This window comes from Lepisosteus platostomus, chromosome 21 (genome assembly GCF_059453375.1).
Source record: "Lepisosteus platostomus isolate fLepPlt1 chromosome 21, fLepPlt1.hap1, whole genome shotgun sequence".
Classification (NCBI taxonomy): Eukaryota; Metazoa; Chordata; class Actinopteri; order Semionotiformes; family Lepisosteidae; genus Lepisosteus; species Lepisosteus platostomus.
In genome coordinates this window covers 1,785,362-1,802,192 of record NC_142631.1, presented here as the reverse complement: position 1 = coordinate 1,802,192, position 16,831 = coordinate 1,785,362, and the positions used below count along the sequence as shown (strand labels likewise).

At 54.1% G+C, this 16,831-nt stretch overlaps 2 protein-coding genes across 11 annotated transcripts in view; both read left to right on the top strand.

Moving 5' to 3' along the window:
- LOC148643819 (histone-lysine N-methyltransferase EHMT1-like) overlaps nt 1-3,325 on the top strand; it is a 47,320-nt gene extending 43,995 nt beyond the window's left edge. For all 10 annotated transcript variants that reach the window (XM_088614959.1, XM_088614962.1, XM_088614965.1 and 7 more), the window contains 2 exons: nt 449-624; nt 1,237-3,325. In XM_088614959.1, coding sequence (XP_088471085.1) covers nt 449-624; nt 1,237-1,432 — 372 coding nt within the window. In that variant the 3' untranslated portion in view covers nt 1,433-3,325. The remainder of the gene's footprint in view (nt 1-448; nt 625-1,236) is intronic.
- Nucleotides 3,326-4,656: 1,331 nt separating this feature from the next.
- The window catches only part of cacna1ba (calcium voltage-gated channel subunit alpha1 Ba), a 171,039-nt gene continuing 158,864 nt past the window's right edge, over nt 4,657-16,831 (top strand). The window contains exons 1-5 of the mRNA XM_088614992.1: nt 4,657-4,893; nt 5,382-5,691; nt 9,750-10,010; nt 13,501-13,606; nt 15,500-15,639. Of these exons, the coding sequence (XP_088471118.1) occupies nt 4,836-4,893; nt 5,382-5,691; nt 9,750-10,010; nt 13,501-13,606; nt 15,500-15,639 (875 nt within the window). The 5' untranslated portion in view covers nt 4,657-4,835. The remainder of the gene's footprint in view (nt 4,894-5,381; nt 5,692-9,749; nt 10,011-13,500; nt 13,607-15,499; nt 15,640-16,831) is intronic.

Genomic DNA, 16,831 nt, shown 5'->3' with positions numbered 1-16,831 from the left:
AGGAGAACAGGAAGCTCTACAGAGGCAGGAACACAGTGCTCCTCTCATAACTCATGCAGGAAAAGAGGCTATGATGGGCAAGGCAGGCTGCTCAACATGGTGATGCCTTGCAGCTGCTTGTCAGCAAAATATTTCTCGCTAATTACGGTGAGGTTTCTCATTTCATGCCTAATTGCATTTTTAATCTAGCTGCTCATTTCTGTTCCCACCAGCCAATCAGGAGGAGGTGAAGCTTTTAGATGTTTAAGTTATGAACTGTTGTTTTTTGTTGTTGTTGAACTGCCATCTCTTCCTAGGTCTCTTTCTAAGAACCGCAGGTAGAGAATTTCCCGCAGGTCGGTATTTATTTATTTTTTGCCGGCTTCTAACCCGAGCCCGTTGTCTGTCTGTCTTTGCTCCTGTGTGTGTGTGTGGATGGACGCCCCGTGTCCCGTGTCCGCCTGTCCAGGTGGGGGACGTGTACTGCATCGACGCGCGCTTCTACGGGAACGTCAGCCGGTTCATCAACCACATGTGTGAGCCCAACCTGTTCCCCGTGCGGGTCTTCACCTCCCACCAGGACCTGCGCTTCCCCCGCATCGCCTTCTTCAGCACCCGGGACATCTCCGCGGGGGACGAGCTCGGGTACGACTGCACCGACCGAGGGGGCCGGAGACGCAGATCAGTGTGCCGACGTGTATCATTAGAGTTAATCGCACGATTAACTGCACCTCTGCGTGCGGACTCGCCGGAGCGCACGCGTAGATTCACTGCAGGTGTCGGTGCACTTTTAATGCTTTCATCCCTGCCATTTCTCACCCCCTCGTCCAGTTCAGGGTCACGGGGCACGCAGCAGGCACAAGGCAGGGTACGCCCTGGGAGGGACACTAGTCCAATGCAGGGCGCGCACACACAGACGCGCTCGCATAAGGGCCAGTTTTCCCTAGAAGCCAGTTAACCTCCCACAGTCCAAGGAATGAGTGTTTTCAGTTAGTGCTGAATCTCTCTCTGGGGCCATGCTTCAGGGGAGACTCCCAGCGAAGGGCTAGTATATGTCAGCTTATCTGAGCGCAGTTCTTTAGCCTTTGAAATGGACCAGTGGAGATAAGGTTCGTTTACATCCCCAAGCTTCATTTAATGCTTGTCCTAATACATGGGATCTCTTCTTGTTTTGTAAAAATGAGTGGCTTAAGCTTGTCCTTGCTCACCTTTCCAGTGCTCTGACATGCCCGTGTCTGTGCTCCGCCTCCCGCGCAGGTTCGACTACGGCGACCGCTTCTGGGAGGTCAAGTCCAAGTACTTCAGCTGCCAGTGCTCCTCCCCCAAGTGCAAGCACTCGGCGGGGGCCATCGCACAGAGGCAGGCCGACAGCACGCCGGACGAGGCCCCGCACAGCGCGCTGCCCGACACCAGCTCCGCCGCCGCCCCCTCCAGCCCCTCCAGCCCCTCCTGAGGCTCTGCTGGGCGCAGACGTCCAGCCAGCGAAACCAGCCAGACATTCAGCCAGCCAGCCAGCCTCCCTCTGCCCACAGCAGTCCAGCACAGGAGCACTTCGAGACTCGAGACTCCCTTCCCCTACAGCCCCGCCAAACACGGTCACGGCCGAACCACACCTTGCCTCTCCCAGAGCGGCCCAGGAACCCAAAACACTAGCAGGTTAGCGCACTGGACGGCGGCTGTGGCGGGGGATGACCGTTCTTCATTCAGAGATCGCCGACTGGGACGCGCACCTCCAGTGGGTAGTGAGCATGGGTGCCTCTCTTGTTTTAGGTTTTATACCTTGATTTAAAAAAAAAAAATCAATTTCCGGACTCCTCCAGCGTTTCGCTCCGGACTGGTCAGCGGTCAAGACGCCACAGGACGTGAGTTTTTTTTTTGTCAGGGTGGCGGGGTTTACTGCCAAGAGAAAATCTGGAGAGTTACAGGGAACCCAGCATGCTGTTGTAGCATGTGAGCTGGACACTTCTGCCTTTTTTCCTTCAGTTGCCTCTGCAGCCCTTACCTCCAGCATCCACCATACGTCATATTTACATCAGAAGTATCTTTGGCGATAATAGAAGTACTTTGAATTATTTATTGGAATAAGCGTTCTTATCGGCGAGGTGTAGCAATGCCATTCCTTATAGGAAAGAACCAGTTGAACCGACTCGAAAAATGGCCAACACTCTTACCCAGAATGCTCTTGTGTAGCAGATGGGCTGGACACGTCAACTCATTCTACAAAAAACAGCGCATACTCTTCAGTTTCTGCACATAGGTTTTGTCCTTTTTTTAATATCTCCAAGCCACCAGCTCTTGGGTGCAGAACTTCTTCTGGAACTTTTCTTTCCTCTAGAGCGAAATCATGTAGCTTTCACGATGAAGCGATGGCGACAGTCGCTTTCCGCACCTCCCGAGGGGATGAATGGAGCGAGCGGTGGGCTGGAGGCGTTGCTCCCGGCAAGCCGGCGCCTCCCTTTCTGCGTTTCCGGGATTTTCCTCCGCATTTCCCTCCCTCCCCTTTTTATCTGTGGACCGACGTTCACCGGATCCGACTTGTCTCGTCAGAGGCCTCCTCTCCCTCCGCCCCCCTCCTCTCCGTGCGCGGGACTGGCGCTGGGCGGCCCCGATTCTGGTGCCAGGGCAGCCCGGTCCTCTGCACAGCTGCTTTCCTCCTCTTCTCTTCCCCCACCGCGACGCTGGAGAAGACCAGTATCGAAGCGCTTGGCAAGCATGGGTCTGGGGCGGGTGGTTGTTCGGTGAAGCATGCTACCTGAACAACAGACTGACTTGCCCTCTTTTTTTTTTTCCTCTGGATTCTTCGAAGCAAGAACCCCCCGTCTGTCGACAACACCTCCATGGGACATTTGCAACGGGAGCTGGAAAAACGACAACACAAACTTTCTAAAACGGAAAAACCCACACAAGAAAAGTAGACGAATGTGCTGGGGGGAGGGGACAAAAGACAATGGTGCTGATATAACGGTGTTTTCTTTTTCGGTTTATTTTTTTAATACTTGCAAAGTGAGAACAAGTTGTAAAATACAAAAAAAAAATGTTCGTTTTTTTTACATTGAATTTTACGGTCAATTTTTCTAACTGTAGTATTGTAGGTAGCCTGTATGATCCCTCCCTCCCCTCATTCTCTGTTGATGGTAAAACTACACTATTCCCCCTCATGTTTTTTTTCTAAAGTAAGTGGTTTAGTACAGTATATAGTATTCAGTGCAAATTCTCTAAGATCTAAATACAAAAAAATGTAATAAGATTACTTTCTGTTACCGATTTCTGGAGAGTAAGCTGAGATGTTCAGTCTCCTTGGTTGTATCTTTCTTTTTTTTTTCCAATAAATTTACTACTAATGAAACCGCCGTGGTTGGTGGTCGTGCGTTTTCCCGCTGCGAGAGGGTGGGACTGAACGGCCCGGTCTTTCCCAGCGCGGGTGGTGATCTCCGCGGATGGCGGCCGGGATCCAGTCCGCTCAAAGGGAAGACCTCTTGGCAGGGCTCGGCGCTCAAAACATTTTCTGCCAGTTCAGCCTTAGTTTTTAGGCCTTAGCCTTAGAGAACTGGAGGCATTGCTCTTCGACTCTCCCTTCTTTTGCATGTCTTTCAGAAGCAGTGTTGGTAGTAAATTGATGTGCAATGCTGCAAGTATAGAGCCCCCTGTACAGGGGTATCCAGACCACTTGCCTGTATGAAGTGCACTGTTTCACACACCCACAGTTAGCGCTGCTCTCAGACTCCTGAGACCTGCAACACCAAGCAACCCCACCCTTGAGCTGGAAGGCCTCAGTCTCTTGAACTTGAACTTTATTGCCATATGTAACCTGTACATGTACTGGTACAATGGAGTTCTTACTGACAGAAAGTCTCTCGATTGTTAAACCAAGTGTAAAAACACAAAGTGCAGACAGTGCATCAAGACAATATACAAACAAACAGTAGTCAATGCACGAGTAAACAAGTAAACAGTTTGAGGTTTTTGTTCCAGCTGAGCTCTTAAATGATGTGAAATTCGAGATTAATGAAGTTAAGATTGAGCCATCGGTTAAATTATTTTCTGCGACCATTTCTTGGGTTTCGAATAATCTCTCTCGCGCGTGTAGTATTACCAGTAAAATACAGCAGGAAAGATCTCCCCATGGTTGGAAAAACCTCCTACAGTTGCTCACATTTTAGTCGTTCTTAGTGATTTATAGACTTGTGTTAAATGCAACCTGGTCGTACAATAATCCCAAACTGGAGGAGCTCCGTCACGTTCGCATTTCGCAAACGGGTCATTCTGATCGTTAACAAAGTGTTCCACTGCTGGTGAACCTCTCAAAACCAGGCCAAGTTGAATTAAGGGTCCAACACGTCTGACAAAGAGCTCAGCTGGAGTGAGAGAAGGGAGACACAGGAGTACCCCAGGGGCAAGGTTGGATTAAGCACTGCTTTAGAAGATACCCCAACAAGTAACTTTCCTCCTCTTAATGTGAGCCGACGGTGAGGTGCAACAGGTTTGGAAAAGGTGGACTGCTGCAGCCTTGTCTTCCTGAGAACTGAGCAGTTTCAATGTAAAAGGAAACCTCCCAGTAGCACGCAGGCACGCGAAGGGTATGTCAGCGGGCTTTTAGCTGTATAAACTATGTGATGATTGCTCCCTTCCTGATTACCAGGAGGAAGCAGCGAGCCCTTGCTTGCCGGGGAAGGGGAGGGCTCCGGTGTGGCTGGTTTGTCACAGTGGATCAGATACTCCGCAGGGCCACAGGGCACCAGGGCACGGGTGGGGATATACGGCAGGAATAATCGTCGTGTGGGACAGCTCCCTTCTGCAGCTCCAAGACAAGACAGTCTCCAGCCAGGAAGTCACCCCCCAGCGAGGCCGGAGCTCCGATGAGACGCACAAGATCGCACACAAAATGGGACGAAAGGCGGTCCACACTGGTGTACGGTAGGATACTGGCCGGCTGTGTGGCCATTATCGTATAGAACTTACTGAAACGAACACAACTGCAGGTCCGGTAAGGGGCGGAAAGTCTCCGGCTGTTTTAATAACGTCCCATTTGATCCTTTTCCTCTGATCTCCTGCTAAACACGCTCCCGCCCTGAGGTCATGACCTCTGCACTGGGCGCGGGGGGTCGCTCGCACTGGAGCCTCTTTCCCGCTGCGGAAGTGACGCACGCCCACCGCGACGCCGCTCGAGCGCGTTTTTCTAACGGCTCTTGGCGGTTCGGTTTGAACCCGGATTCGCCCGGCGGCGTCGATGGCCGGTGAGGGGAGAGAGGGGCGTCTTATACCGCGGTTGAAAGACTGAGGAGGGGGGGGTTTGACGGGCAAATAAGAGCGGAACACCGGAACCCAGAAGGAGGCGCTGTGAGGAAAAATTGCCCCCCCGCCGGTTTTGCCGAGCCGGGCCCGACGTGTGTTTCTGTTCGCAGCGGTCCGCTCGGCTACGTTCAGCAGCTGGAGGATGCTCACGCTGGGCTCGGAGTACGGGTCGTGGTCCCAGTACCCGGGCTCCCCGGACTTGGAGCGCCAGCAGCCGCCGGTTCGGGGTGACGTTTCCGAGACGGACAGCCCCCCAGCGCCGGGGCCGCCCGACAGCCACTACAGCTCCGTCCTGCGGCTGAAGGCGGCGGCGGGGCAGGCCCGGAGCCCCCCGGGGGAGAGCCAGGGTGTGGCCCCGGGCGGCGAGGGTGTGGTGGAGAGCCACCGGGCGCAGCACGGCGAGCAGGCCAGCACGGGCGGGTAAGGCGGCCTTGTTTGTTTCAAGGAGAAAGTGACCTGAAAGACGGCTAACTGTCGCGGCTGTGAGGGCGGGAGGAAGGCGGGAGGAGGGCGGTGAGGTCAGGAGAGAACACGGGGCCGCTTTGCAATGTGGAAACTGGGAAATGAAACTTGAAAGTAGTCATGAAGCCGGGAAAGAATATTTCCCCAAACTCTCGCTGGTTTGTGCCGGGCCGGCGAAAGCAGCTCGCCAAGTCCGACGCATGACCCCTCCCTTTTTGAAATCTATAAGACAAGCATCGTGCTTGTAAAACGGCAGCTCACCGCGCGTGCTTCTAAAACGAGGACAACTGGCGTTGCTACTCGATTGTCGTGAACGTAAGATTTGACAGTGCGTCCTCGGCGGCTTTTATTGACTTGTGAGTAAATCCCCTGGAGAACGAGTCCGGTCGGTACAGGTGGGCACGCCGACTGCGTTTGGGGAGGCAGGTGCTGTATGTTGTAGCGAACCCGTCACAGGAACAGCTCTCCATTCGCCCACAAAGCAGCAGCGAGTTCCTTGAGCTGGACACCTCACGGCCTGCAGCCCCTCCGTCTTCCCCGAGCTTTTCTTCCTACACTGTGTAATTAAAAAGCTCAGAACCCGGCTTGAACGCGAATCGGACATCCTGAAGCCCGGCAGCGCCGTCTGCAGTACCCCAAGATTGACGGCAGGGGGCGCGCACGCACACCTCAAGCGCCCCCTGCACCGCCTGCGTCACACGCCGAACCAGAGGAACGGGGACATCTTGCTTGCCTTTTCTGGCCAAAGAAGTGAAGAATGGTGGGCAAAAAAAAAAAAAAATCATCCAAGGTTAAGAAGAATTTAACATCCAGCAGAAAAAAATGTTTTGCAGTCTGGGTTCTTGAGTGCTCGTTTAAGTGCCTTGATCTGGAACTTGGTTCACCTGCTCCAAGATCCACAGGGACTCTTCGTGGAGCAGAGAGTCTCGCCCGGTGCCTGTGATCCACACATCTACAGACCTTCGGTGTGAAAGCCCACCCCTTTCAGACACACAGAACGAAGTGTCTGTCCCTTGGTGGTTCTTTTCCCCCCTGACTGAGTCCGGCTCGCGTCGTGCTGGGAGGAGACGGCCCATCGGGTTCTTCCGTCTGCCCCCCAGCGTAGGACCCGGTGTTGGCGTTTGTTTCCCGAGTGCTTTCTGATTGAGGCGGGGCGGCGTCGGGTCTGGTCTTTGGTCCTGCATGATCGCCGCTGCGGTCGTTAAAGGGAACGAGAAGCTGACTTGTTAAATCATGTTTTAGTTTTTAATTCACAAGCCGTCCACCCCCGCACAGCGTCGCTACACAGGAAACTGGGGGCTAATAAACTGTTTGTTTGACTTTCCATCCTCAATAAAGCCTTAATTTAAAACAGAACAACCCCAGGTAAATGCATTATTAGCAAACCCATTACTTTGTCTTCCCGAACTGCTTCTGTTTTCTCCTGATTGCAGACTTCCTCCAGCTCCTCTTCCCCGAGACTGCCTGACTTCCTGTGAGCCCTGTTGCCCAGGCCTTTGCGTTGCAGGGCTGTGGCCCTGCCCCCTGCAGGGGCCCGTTGTCCTCCCTCTGCAGCCGAACGCGGCTGTGTGCGTGCAGGGAAGGGCACAGGGCTGCCAGGTCTTATAAAAGCTGGCCTGCACCCGAAACAGAGCAGAGCTAAGCCCACAGTTTAGGACAGAGTGAGCAGGAGGATAGATGTGAGGTCTGTCTCTCCGAGGATGTTCCGGTAAATCCTTCCTGCCTGGCGCGGTGCCGTGTCGCCTCTCAGGCACGGCCATGTCTGAGGCAAGACGGTTTCACCGTCGCCATGGGATACGGCCAGCCGCGGAGACAGGAAATGAGAGATGGGGGCGGGTGGGGGGGAGTCTCAACAAAACCGAGGCCGTGACATCGGCTTTCTGTCTACAACAGAAACTTGCAGACCGATGCTTGCTCTCCTGCTAAAATAAGAAAATAAGGGTTAATATGGTTTTTCCATACTTTTTGTTTTGTCTGTGCGTTTTGTGTTTGTGCGGGTTTTGCTCTCTTGTTTAACTAACGCAGGAGCCTTTGCGGTTGCGATGTTGCGCTGGGAGGTGAACCCGTGTTTACCCCCAGTGTGAGATCGCACCCGTTTTAAAGTGAACGGCGCTCGTCCCCCCTCCACAGCCCCCCGGCTTTTCAAATCGCACCCCCGGAGTAACTGCTTAGACCACACGGTTCTGGAGCAGATCAGGAGCGATGGGGATGGGGTCATAAAAACACACGGGTTACAAACCAGAGTTAGTAACTGATTGACCTCTGGGTCTTCTCCAGCTCTGTCTTGGAAGAATCAGCTTTAACCACATGGCTGGGCAGCTTCTTCCCCACTCCCACCTCTCTTTGTGTAGAGCCGCAGACAGCCGCAGACACCGACTCGAGTTCTGTGCAGTTGTTGAGGTACGTTTTTCACTGCCAGTAGTTCCACTGGAGGGATTGCAGTGCAGCGCTCTGTGCCATCACTGAAAAGGGGAATATTTAAGTTCTGTAGTGCTGCTCACTGACGGCAGCACAAGGAACAGGCAGTAGAGAACAGACTGTTGAACGTACCCTAGAAAAATATACATCGGCTTTCTGAGTGTGAAACGTGATTTATTAGCCTAACTTCAGTAGAGGTTCGCCCCCCTTGGAAAAGGCTATTCTGTAGTCGAGTGTGCCGTTTTTTTTAAGATGTCCAGGACACTGAGGAACTATGGAGACGAACTAAATATAATGAAAACGGCATCATCCTTCCTCCGGCTCCGACTTCCCGAGGGGTGTTTCGGAGTCGCAGGAGCGCGGGCGAGTTACACGAGGTGCGCTCTCCCGCGGGCAGTGCGCGCTCATGCCCGTGGTTCCGCGGTCACGCCCCGGCCCAGACGGCCCGGGAACCCGGCTCCCCGGGACCGGGGCGCTGCTCGGGGAGCCGTGAGCCGCAGCCTGGCCAGCGGGCGGACTCGCGCGTCGACGCGGCTCCCGTTCGAGTCTCCGGCGGGGCTGCGGTTGTGTAGCGAGTACACGCATGCAAGAAAGAAACACTGCGCGCAGAGCACCCCTTTTACCCCCCGCCCTCCTGCACCCCTGCACCCCTTCTCCCGCGAGCCGGAGCCCCGAGGAGAGGAGCGGACCCGCATGGTGCTCGTCACAGGTCGCGCTGCAGAAAGGGGGAAAAAAAAGGCACTTTTCACCGTGGTTTACTGAAGTGAGATTAAAAATAGCCCTGAATAGACCTGGAGCAACTGAGTTTCTTCCCTCGGCACCACGCTGGGGATAGCGGTACAGGTGGATCTGCTCCGCTGATAGGCTAATTACAGTCACATGCTGGTTCATAAGGGGCCGGCGCCGTGGAAATCGGTTACAATTCATGTTGCAATCGAGCGAGAGAGACGCAGCCCTGGGATTTTTCTCTGTTTTTTGTTTTCTTTGATTTTTTTTTGAGGGGAGGTGTTTTTGCCTATGCGAAGGGACACCGATTTGCTGACAAAAAAAAATGCACTTTAGATCAAACGGCAGCAAATAGGCAAACGGCTTGGGCGTCTGGAATCTCGGCTTCTCCGCTGTTCCTGCGATCGTTGCTACGGCGTTCAGGCGGTCGGCGTGTCTTGGAGGAATAAAAGCATGTTTTATGGACGCGGGCTGTTCTCGGAGGCAGACCGGGAGGGCACTGGAAGGGCCGTCTTCACTAGTCTGGGCTTTCAGGACTGCTAACTGGAGACGGGGTTACAGCTGAACTGGGGGGAAATGAAAAACTGAAACTCGCCCCCCCGTCCCACCCCCTGTATTGTCTACGGGATGGAATTAAAGTAAACACGGACGAGAAAGTTCTGTTTTAAAAAAAAAACCCACAAAGTAGAGCCAACGGAAAAGGGACTTGTTTTTCTTTGCCAAAAATCACGCTGAATGCCACACGCGCGCACACGCAGTGCGAAGCGAACTCCTGTCCGGGAATCAAGCGTGTGTGTGTGTGGTGATGCTTCTTCCCTCCGTGTTGTCTGATGTCAGTTTGGGTTCCAGCTCTCGGATCTGTGCGTTTCTAGAATGGCTCGCTTCGGAGACGATCTTCCTACCCGCTATGGAGGCGGCGGTCCAGCGGGCGCTGGGCGAGGAGGCAGCCGGCAGGGAGGCCCGCCGGGCGGCCCGAGGATGTACAAGCAGTCGATGGCCCAGAGAGCCAGGACCATGGCCATTTACAACCCCATCCCCGTCAAGCAGAACTGCTTCACCGTCAACAGATCCCTCTTCATCTTCAGCGAAGACAACATCATACGGAAATACGCCAAAAGAATAACCGAGTGGCCATATCCTTTCCTGAGTTTTACCGACTGTGGCGTGGCTGCGGGGAGTGTGTGTGTGTGGGGGGGTATTTTTAATTTGTTTTTTTTCCCCTTTTGCCAAAATAACACCGTCTTTCCTGCGGTCTTGCCCTTACCCGGAGCACCCCGCTCAGGCGCACGGCGCGGCAGGGCTGCGGGCTCAGGAGCAGACCTGCAGCTGTGCACGAAGTTTGCCGTTTTACAGCAGCCTGCCAGCCCTAGTGGCTGCTGTTGTGGTTAACTGCTGATTTCTCATTCATGAAAGAATGCAACGGGGGTTCGTTTCCTTAGCGGTCTTGTTTCGGATCTTCCCCCCCCCCCCCCCCCCCCCACCCCGGGGCGTGAGGCTGGGGACACGGGACCGGTGCCGCTGTTAGGGTGGTGCCCCGGGTCGGGGCCGGTGGGCTTTCCGTCTCCGCCCTGGCGCTGGAGCTCACGCCCGCTCCCTGCTCTCCTTGGCTTTCTTGCCCGAGATGGTGCTGATTGAGGTCAGCCCTGTAGTGGCCGGAGAGGGGCTGCCCGGCCGGCGGGGAGGCCGTTGTCGCGGGTACCGGAGCGGCTCCTAGCAACAGGGACAGGGACAGAAGCGGGAGCAGCCGAGCGGACACCTCTCCCGGGGTCTGGTTCCCTTTGCTTACAGGCTCACGGGAGAGGAGAGCGAGGAGGGGTAACTACTCGACTCCGGGTTATTGCACTGCCAACTAGTCGGGCACTCGTCAGATCCGCTGCCTGCAGAGCGTGAGACAAACACCCCAGTGGCGATAAACACGCCCTGGCTTCCTAACTGCGTCGAGGTGGAACCTCGGTTGCGCATTTTTACTGTCACCACGTCAAATACTGTCTAGGGAAGAGGACGCCGGCCGGTTTCATTGAGTGCACCTCGCCGAATCGTGTGTCAGATCCCGCTTCACGTGGGAGCGATGGCAAAGAAGTCGGGACCCGCGCACAGTGCCCCCCCCCCGCAGCGCGGGTGCAGGAGAGGGCAGAAGGAGGCACCGTCCGTGCCGTCCTGTACGTGAGCGGACACTCGCTCAGACGCACAGCGCTTCCCGCTGGGGGACGCGACTCGCGTGGAACGAGCGGCGCTGCTCCTGCTGTCGTCACCGCGAGGAGCCAGCGCGCGACCCCTCGCCCGCCTAACTCCCCCCCCCCCCCCCCCCCCCCCCGTCCTCCCGAGGGCGCGCGCCGCGGAAGAGCCTCGGGCTCGAGCGGCGGCGCCGCGCGGCCCGCGGCCGGCGCCCTCTCCATGGTCCTGAACTCGCCCACGCGCCTCGGCCCCTCGCGGCGGCAAAATGGCAAAACCGCCTCATAAACACGGCCAGACACCAGGTTCCTGTGCGTGGGAGTGGGAGTCTGTGGAAAGTGCAGATCGATTCCTTGCGCCGTCAAACGGCAGACATTTATTAGACGTTAACCTGAGCCAAGTCACGAAAGCCCAGGGAGGCACGGCTGTTTTGGACAGATAAATTAATTCTGGATCAGGGCAGAGAGAGTCTAAAACACGAAGAGAGTACAGCGTGCCTCTAACAGTCTCCTCCTTGAGGGACGATTCCGTTAGAAGTGACTGACAAGCTGTCGTTTGCCGATTCACTTCCTTAAATCCGGCTGGTGGCGCTTTCAGGTCCCCTGGAAATAAGCCGGCGTGGGGTGGCGAGGTGTCGTCCGTCTCCTGCCCCCTGCACCCCTCCTGCCTGGTGCTGTTTCTTCCTTTAGCACTGCGCTTCCTGCTCCTCTCGTGCCTTGGAAGACAGAAGGAAGGTCGTCCCCGGCAGACCCGAAAAAATACACAAACTCACAACCAGTCGCTCTTCGTAATTCTTTGCATTGATCAGATTTTTGATTGATTGCTAGAAGCAACATGAAGCGTTTTTACTCGGTAGAAAAATGGAAGTTAGAGAGCGATTTATTAATCCACCGTTTATTAATGGTCTCATAGACTTCATCTATTAGTGGTTTTGGCTTCAGTGGAGCTTTTGATAAATTGTCTTATTTAAATGTGAATGCTTTGTTGCACGGCTTTGCCTGTTAACTGTTGTGCAGTGAAAGTTTGGAGCTGAAAGAGTGACCCTGCAGAGGCACACGATCAGGATGATAAAGGAGTGGCTTTCTCCTTGCGAGAAGGGAAGGGTGACATGTCTGAAGAGGGCAAGTCCCTTCGGGTGCATCACCCTCGGCCCCAGCAGGACCGGCGCCCTGAGCCCGGTGCTCCTCCGCCCCTGCTCACGCACGCGAGATGAAGGATTACAGGCGACAAACTGTTGCCGAGAGAAGCAGATGAGTGTCCGTCCTCACGGGGAGACTGATGACTGAATGCCAGTGTTGAGTCTCTGTCGATACGTCTGATTCTGGACGAGTTTCTTAATGATCAGTGCAGCAAAACAGGGTGGTGGGGGGGTTGGGGGAAGGGCCCTGGCTTTCCTTCTCTCTCTGCTTCCTCCCGCCCTTGCCAAGAGACGTGCGGGTCCGAGCGTGGCCGCACGCAGCTGCCGGTCCCCTCCCGGAGGAAGGACAGCCCGCGCAAAGACGCTGCCTTGTGACCGACGGACCCTCCTCGCACCACTTCCTGTCTCTGTGCTTGACAGGGGCTTTCGTTCCCGTCTCTAGGCTGGTTCATTTTGACTGGCTGCGTGTGCAGACAGCTGCCGTTTGGCTTGTGCCCGTTTTCTTCAGTCCGACAGCCCCCTCCAGCGAAGAAGAGGCTCCGTTTCGTAGTCTTCCCCTGTGTGCCGGGTGTGTCTCGGGCATCGCAAGAGCCTCTTCCGGAGGGAATGGAGAAGGGCGGGGGGGCGCCGATTCCCTGTGGGGTGTCTGGGACAGGGGGTGGCTGAAGTGTCTGAGCTGATAAAGGCTGAAGTGAGGCTGGGGTTCATCAGGAGGCTCATTCGAAATTTCCATGCCATCACTGAAGATACATATGCAGAACTTAATTCAGCTAATTAAAACTGCACCAAGTGTTATTTAATCTTAAGTCTTTGGTGAGCTGTCTTGTGCTGCGGAGACCCACTTATTAACGATGAGCTCTTTTTACACGGCACAGAGGGTGAAGTCTGCCCGGTGTTTGCCCAGGCCCCTTGCCTGGCCGTGTGACCTGCGTGCCAGTGCGTGGCGTCGTGAGGTCGGGAAGCGATGCACGCCGCGGCGCTGAGAGGTCGAAGGTCGGCGCCGGCTCTCCGGCAGGCTCAGAGCGGGGCGTTTGTCAGCCATGGGATGTGTCCTTCCCACTGACTGTCGAGACGCTGGAGGAAGGGAAGACCGTGCTAAATTCAGAAACCCGGGAGGATATCGAGAAAGCAGTCAGAGCTTGGGTGAAAAAAACCACTATTATTTAGAATTGCTCACATTCTTCCCTTCTTTTTATTCCTGTGTGTTATTGGCTGCTGTCTGTGTGTTTTATGCCCCCGGTTTGGCTCTTCTCAAAGCGCAGCCATGCTGTGTTGTCGCTTCTCGTGCTTGTTGCCTTCCTTGACCAGCACACTCCATTTGAGTACATGATCCTAGCCACCATCATCGCCAACTGCATCGTGTTGGCTCTGGAGCAGCACCTGCCCTCTGAAGACAAGACCCCCATGTCCGGGAGACTGGTGAGTGAAGAGTAACTCTGCTGCTGTTCCCACACGTCGCTTCATTTACGATTTTCTTTCTTCCTCTGAAGCATTCACGTTATGACAAAAAAGTGTTTCAATGGGGTTGTTTTCTGTACGAAAGTATGATTTCTCATTGCCGCTGATTATTTGTTTTCTAAACATGTTAAAGTCATTTTTTGTGAATCATAATGATATCTATGGCTTTAGCTATTGATGTGGCTTTTTTATGATTTGCCCTGGGGAGGGGAACTGAGGAGGCCATCCGCCTCTTGTTAATATATAAAGAGAAAATACATTCTAATGAATACTCCCAGATCTATTGGAATATCTGTTTGCTGAAAGTCACGGTTAGTGGCACAAATTGAGGGCTGTGTATTAATCAGTTCAGCCCTTTTCTGTCAATACAGTAATGGTTTTTTAACGTGAGGGACAGCTTGATGCATCTTTTCTTGGGGGGTAGTGCCACCCCTTTGGAGCAGAAGACCCCTGCATCAGTACAGCGCCACAGATGTTGCCTCTTGAGGCCTCACTGCTTTTTCTAGTATGGCTGGAACTTCGTTATGCATGCAATAGTCTTTCTGTTTACAGTGTTTGCTTTTGCTTTGGGCGTGGGCTTTAGTAGACTGTATGTGCTCTTGATACGTGCAGTGTAGTGTGAAAGTCTTAGACTTTCTCTTTTTCATGCAGAAACCACAAGTCTGTGACACATTTCTGTCTGACACCTGACAAAGGCTCAGCAGCCGAAACATTTTCTTCTCACCACAGTTCAGTGTTGAATTAACCTTTACCTGTTCCTTGGCATCCAACACACACTGACATGGCTCCCCACCTGGATCTCTTCAGTGTGTCTTGATCGCTTTCAGGGCACTGCGTCTTGCTCCCAGAAGTACCAGGCAGACAGAAAAGGGCTCCGGTGAAAGTCCATAAATAAAACAAGAGCATTTTTATATCTGTGCATAATAGATACCGAGAATCTCCACCATCACTTGTTCTCCTATTAAGTTTAGTCTTGGTTCAACATGTGGTACTGGAATTACATCACAGGACTTAGTGTCTCCTCCTTTAAATAGCAGAGCCAGTTATTTTGAGTACCTTCCTTGTCAGTGTGTTTATCAGATTGCTCTCATTTCCTCCCACCTGCCAGAGATTTGCTGGTCAAGTTTGACTGGCTTCTCACCTGTGCCGTTCCTTGGGGGGGGGGGGGAGAATTCCCAATGGGACTTTATATGGAGAGGGAGGAGGGAGGGGGTGGTCTGTCCCAGTACAAGCAGTACTGGCAGAAAACTCCGGGAAGCTCAGCTCTAGTCCTGAAGGACTGCTGTTCGGCAGGGTTAATGTCTCTAAATCTCCAGCTTGATGAGTGTATGAATTTGTGACCTTTGTAATATGGTATATAATTTTTATTCTTTGCTACAGCGACTTTCACTGTCTTTTACATTAAATAACTTTCTCTTCAGATGTTGCGGGTTTTATTGACCCTGTGTGTGAATAACTCGGGGCAGCAAACTAGCCTCTCCCATTTCTTGGTTTTACCGTTAGCAGGGTGTTATCCAGAATGTGTTTGTTTTTATTTCAACTCAGAAACAGTCACAGTGTGCGTGCAGGTGTGGTCAGAATAAGGTTACAAAAGCGAAACGCTAACTGGTGTTGTCTTCCACGAGGAGCTGAGGTGGGTAAAGCCTGCAAGGCATTGAGTGGCCATGCAGTGGGAGTCTAGTCGGCTTCCCTGGGTCGTTCCAAGTGTTGATATTGTGCTCCGCGACTCTGCGTCTCAGCTGTCGAAGTGGTGGAGACGCAAAGACAAGCTCTCCTCCCCTCGGATCAGTTCCTCGTGCACTTTTCATTCAACTGCGACAAAACCCTTTTCCTCTCCTTCCCCTTACCTTGCAGGAAAACACGGAGCCCTACTTTATTGGAATATTTTGCTTTGAAGCCGGCATCAAGATCATCGCCCTTGGGTTTGTGTTACATAAAGGCTCCTACCTCCGGAACGGCTGGAATGTAATGGATTTCGTGGTCGTCTTAACGGGGTAAGTCCTACAGAAGTCACGTGTGGAGCTTGTGGCTGGAAGATGGCGCGGGGACGTGCTTGAGTTGGAGAGTCCATGCTGCGGTCGGGCGGGATATTGGCAGGTAACAGGGGACATCTTAATGTCACGGTAGTAGAGATGCAACAGAGAAATGGATTCTTGAGTTGTGTTTTCTAATGAGGAGATATTTGGAGTTTCATGTTGGGCTTCAGGGTCTGGAAGTTGTGATATGACATTAGTTCGTGTTTGAGTTGTCAGTGCTCAGTACATTGAAATTCCTCAGTACCTGTTAACACAAGGCTCCTGCTTCCTTATAGTGTGCTTGTGTTGCTTTTGTCTCGCTTCTGTTTGTGGTGACCAGGCACTGGTCTGCCACGCCTTTGCTCGGGGGACATTTTGTCCTGACGCCTGCTTTCGTGAAAGAGAGGGCCGTTTGTTGTTGGTCGTGCAGCCTCTGTTGCTGCTCCTCCCTACGACGTGCGGCAGACGCTCTGAGACGTCGATCATCTGGGAAACCGAGATGCTGCTGCTGAGAAACCTCTGCGAGAGGAGCCGAGGTGGAGGGCGGGGGGCGCTGGACTTCGGGGAGCAGGCAGGTGGTGGGGACGGCGAATCGCTGCCGGCCCCGCCGAGCGCCATTAGCAGCAGGTCCCGCGATGTCAGGCGTGTGCCGGGGGGAGTCGCCGCCCCGCCTGTCGTGGGAGCTGACGCGGAGCCGAGTCCCCTGCTGCGCAGATGCGCTCCTGCCGGGTCTCCCGAGGCCTGGCAGGCTGGCTGTAAACAATGAGCTCTCTGCTTTATTTAGCCCGAGACCTGGGCTGCAGCAATGCACCTGAGATGGGCGTCTCTTGCCTTCTCTCGCAGGGGGGGGGCAGGCGCTCGTACAGCACTGCACCTCCCTGCTGTGCTGCTCTGAGGGATGTGATCATCCTTCCTGTTTTTACCCTCCTCACTCGCGTGCCGCTGCGCGGAGTTCGCGGTGACGGTTGGCGTCTGTTTCACGGCAAGTGGGGTGATGTTTGCAGGCCGTGGGGGAAATAAAATATGTTCTTGGGGTTCGCGACCCGGGACAGTGGCAGATTTCACTGCGTAGGGCCGTTTGTGCCCCTCCCCCCCCCCCAGCCTGACCACATGTCAGCGTTTCAGACGCAGTGAAATGACCAGGGGGCTTCAGCTCTCAGTGGCTCAGTTC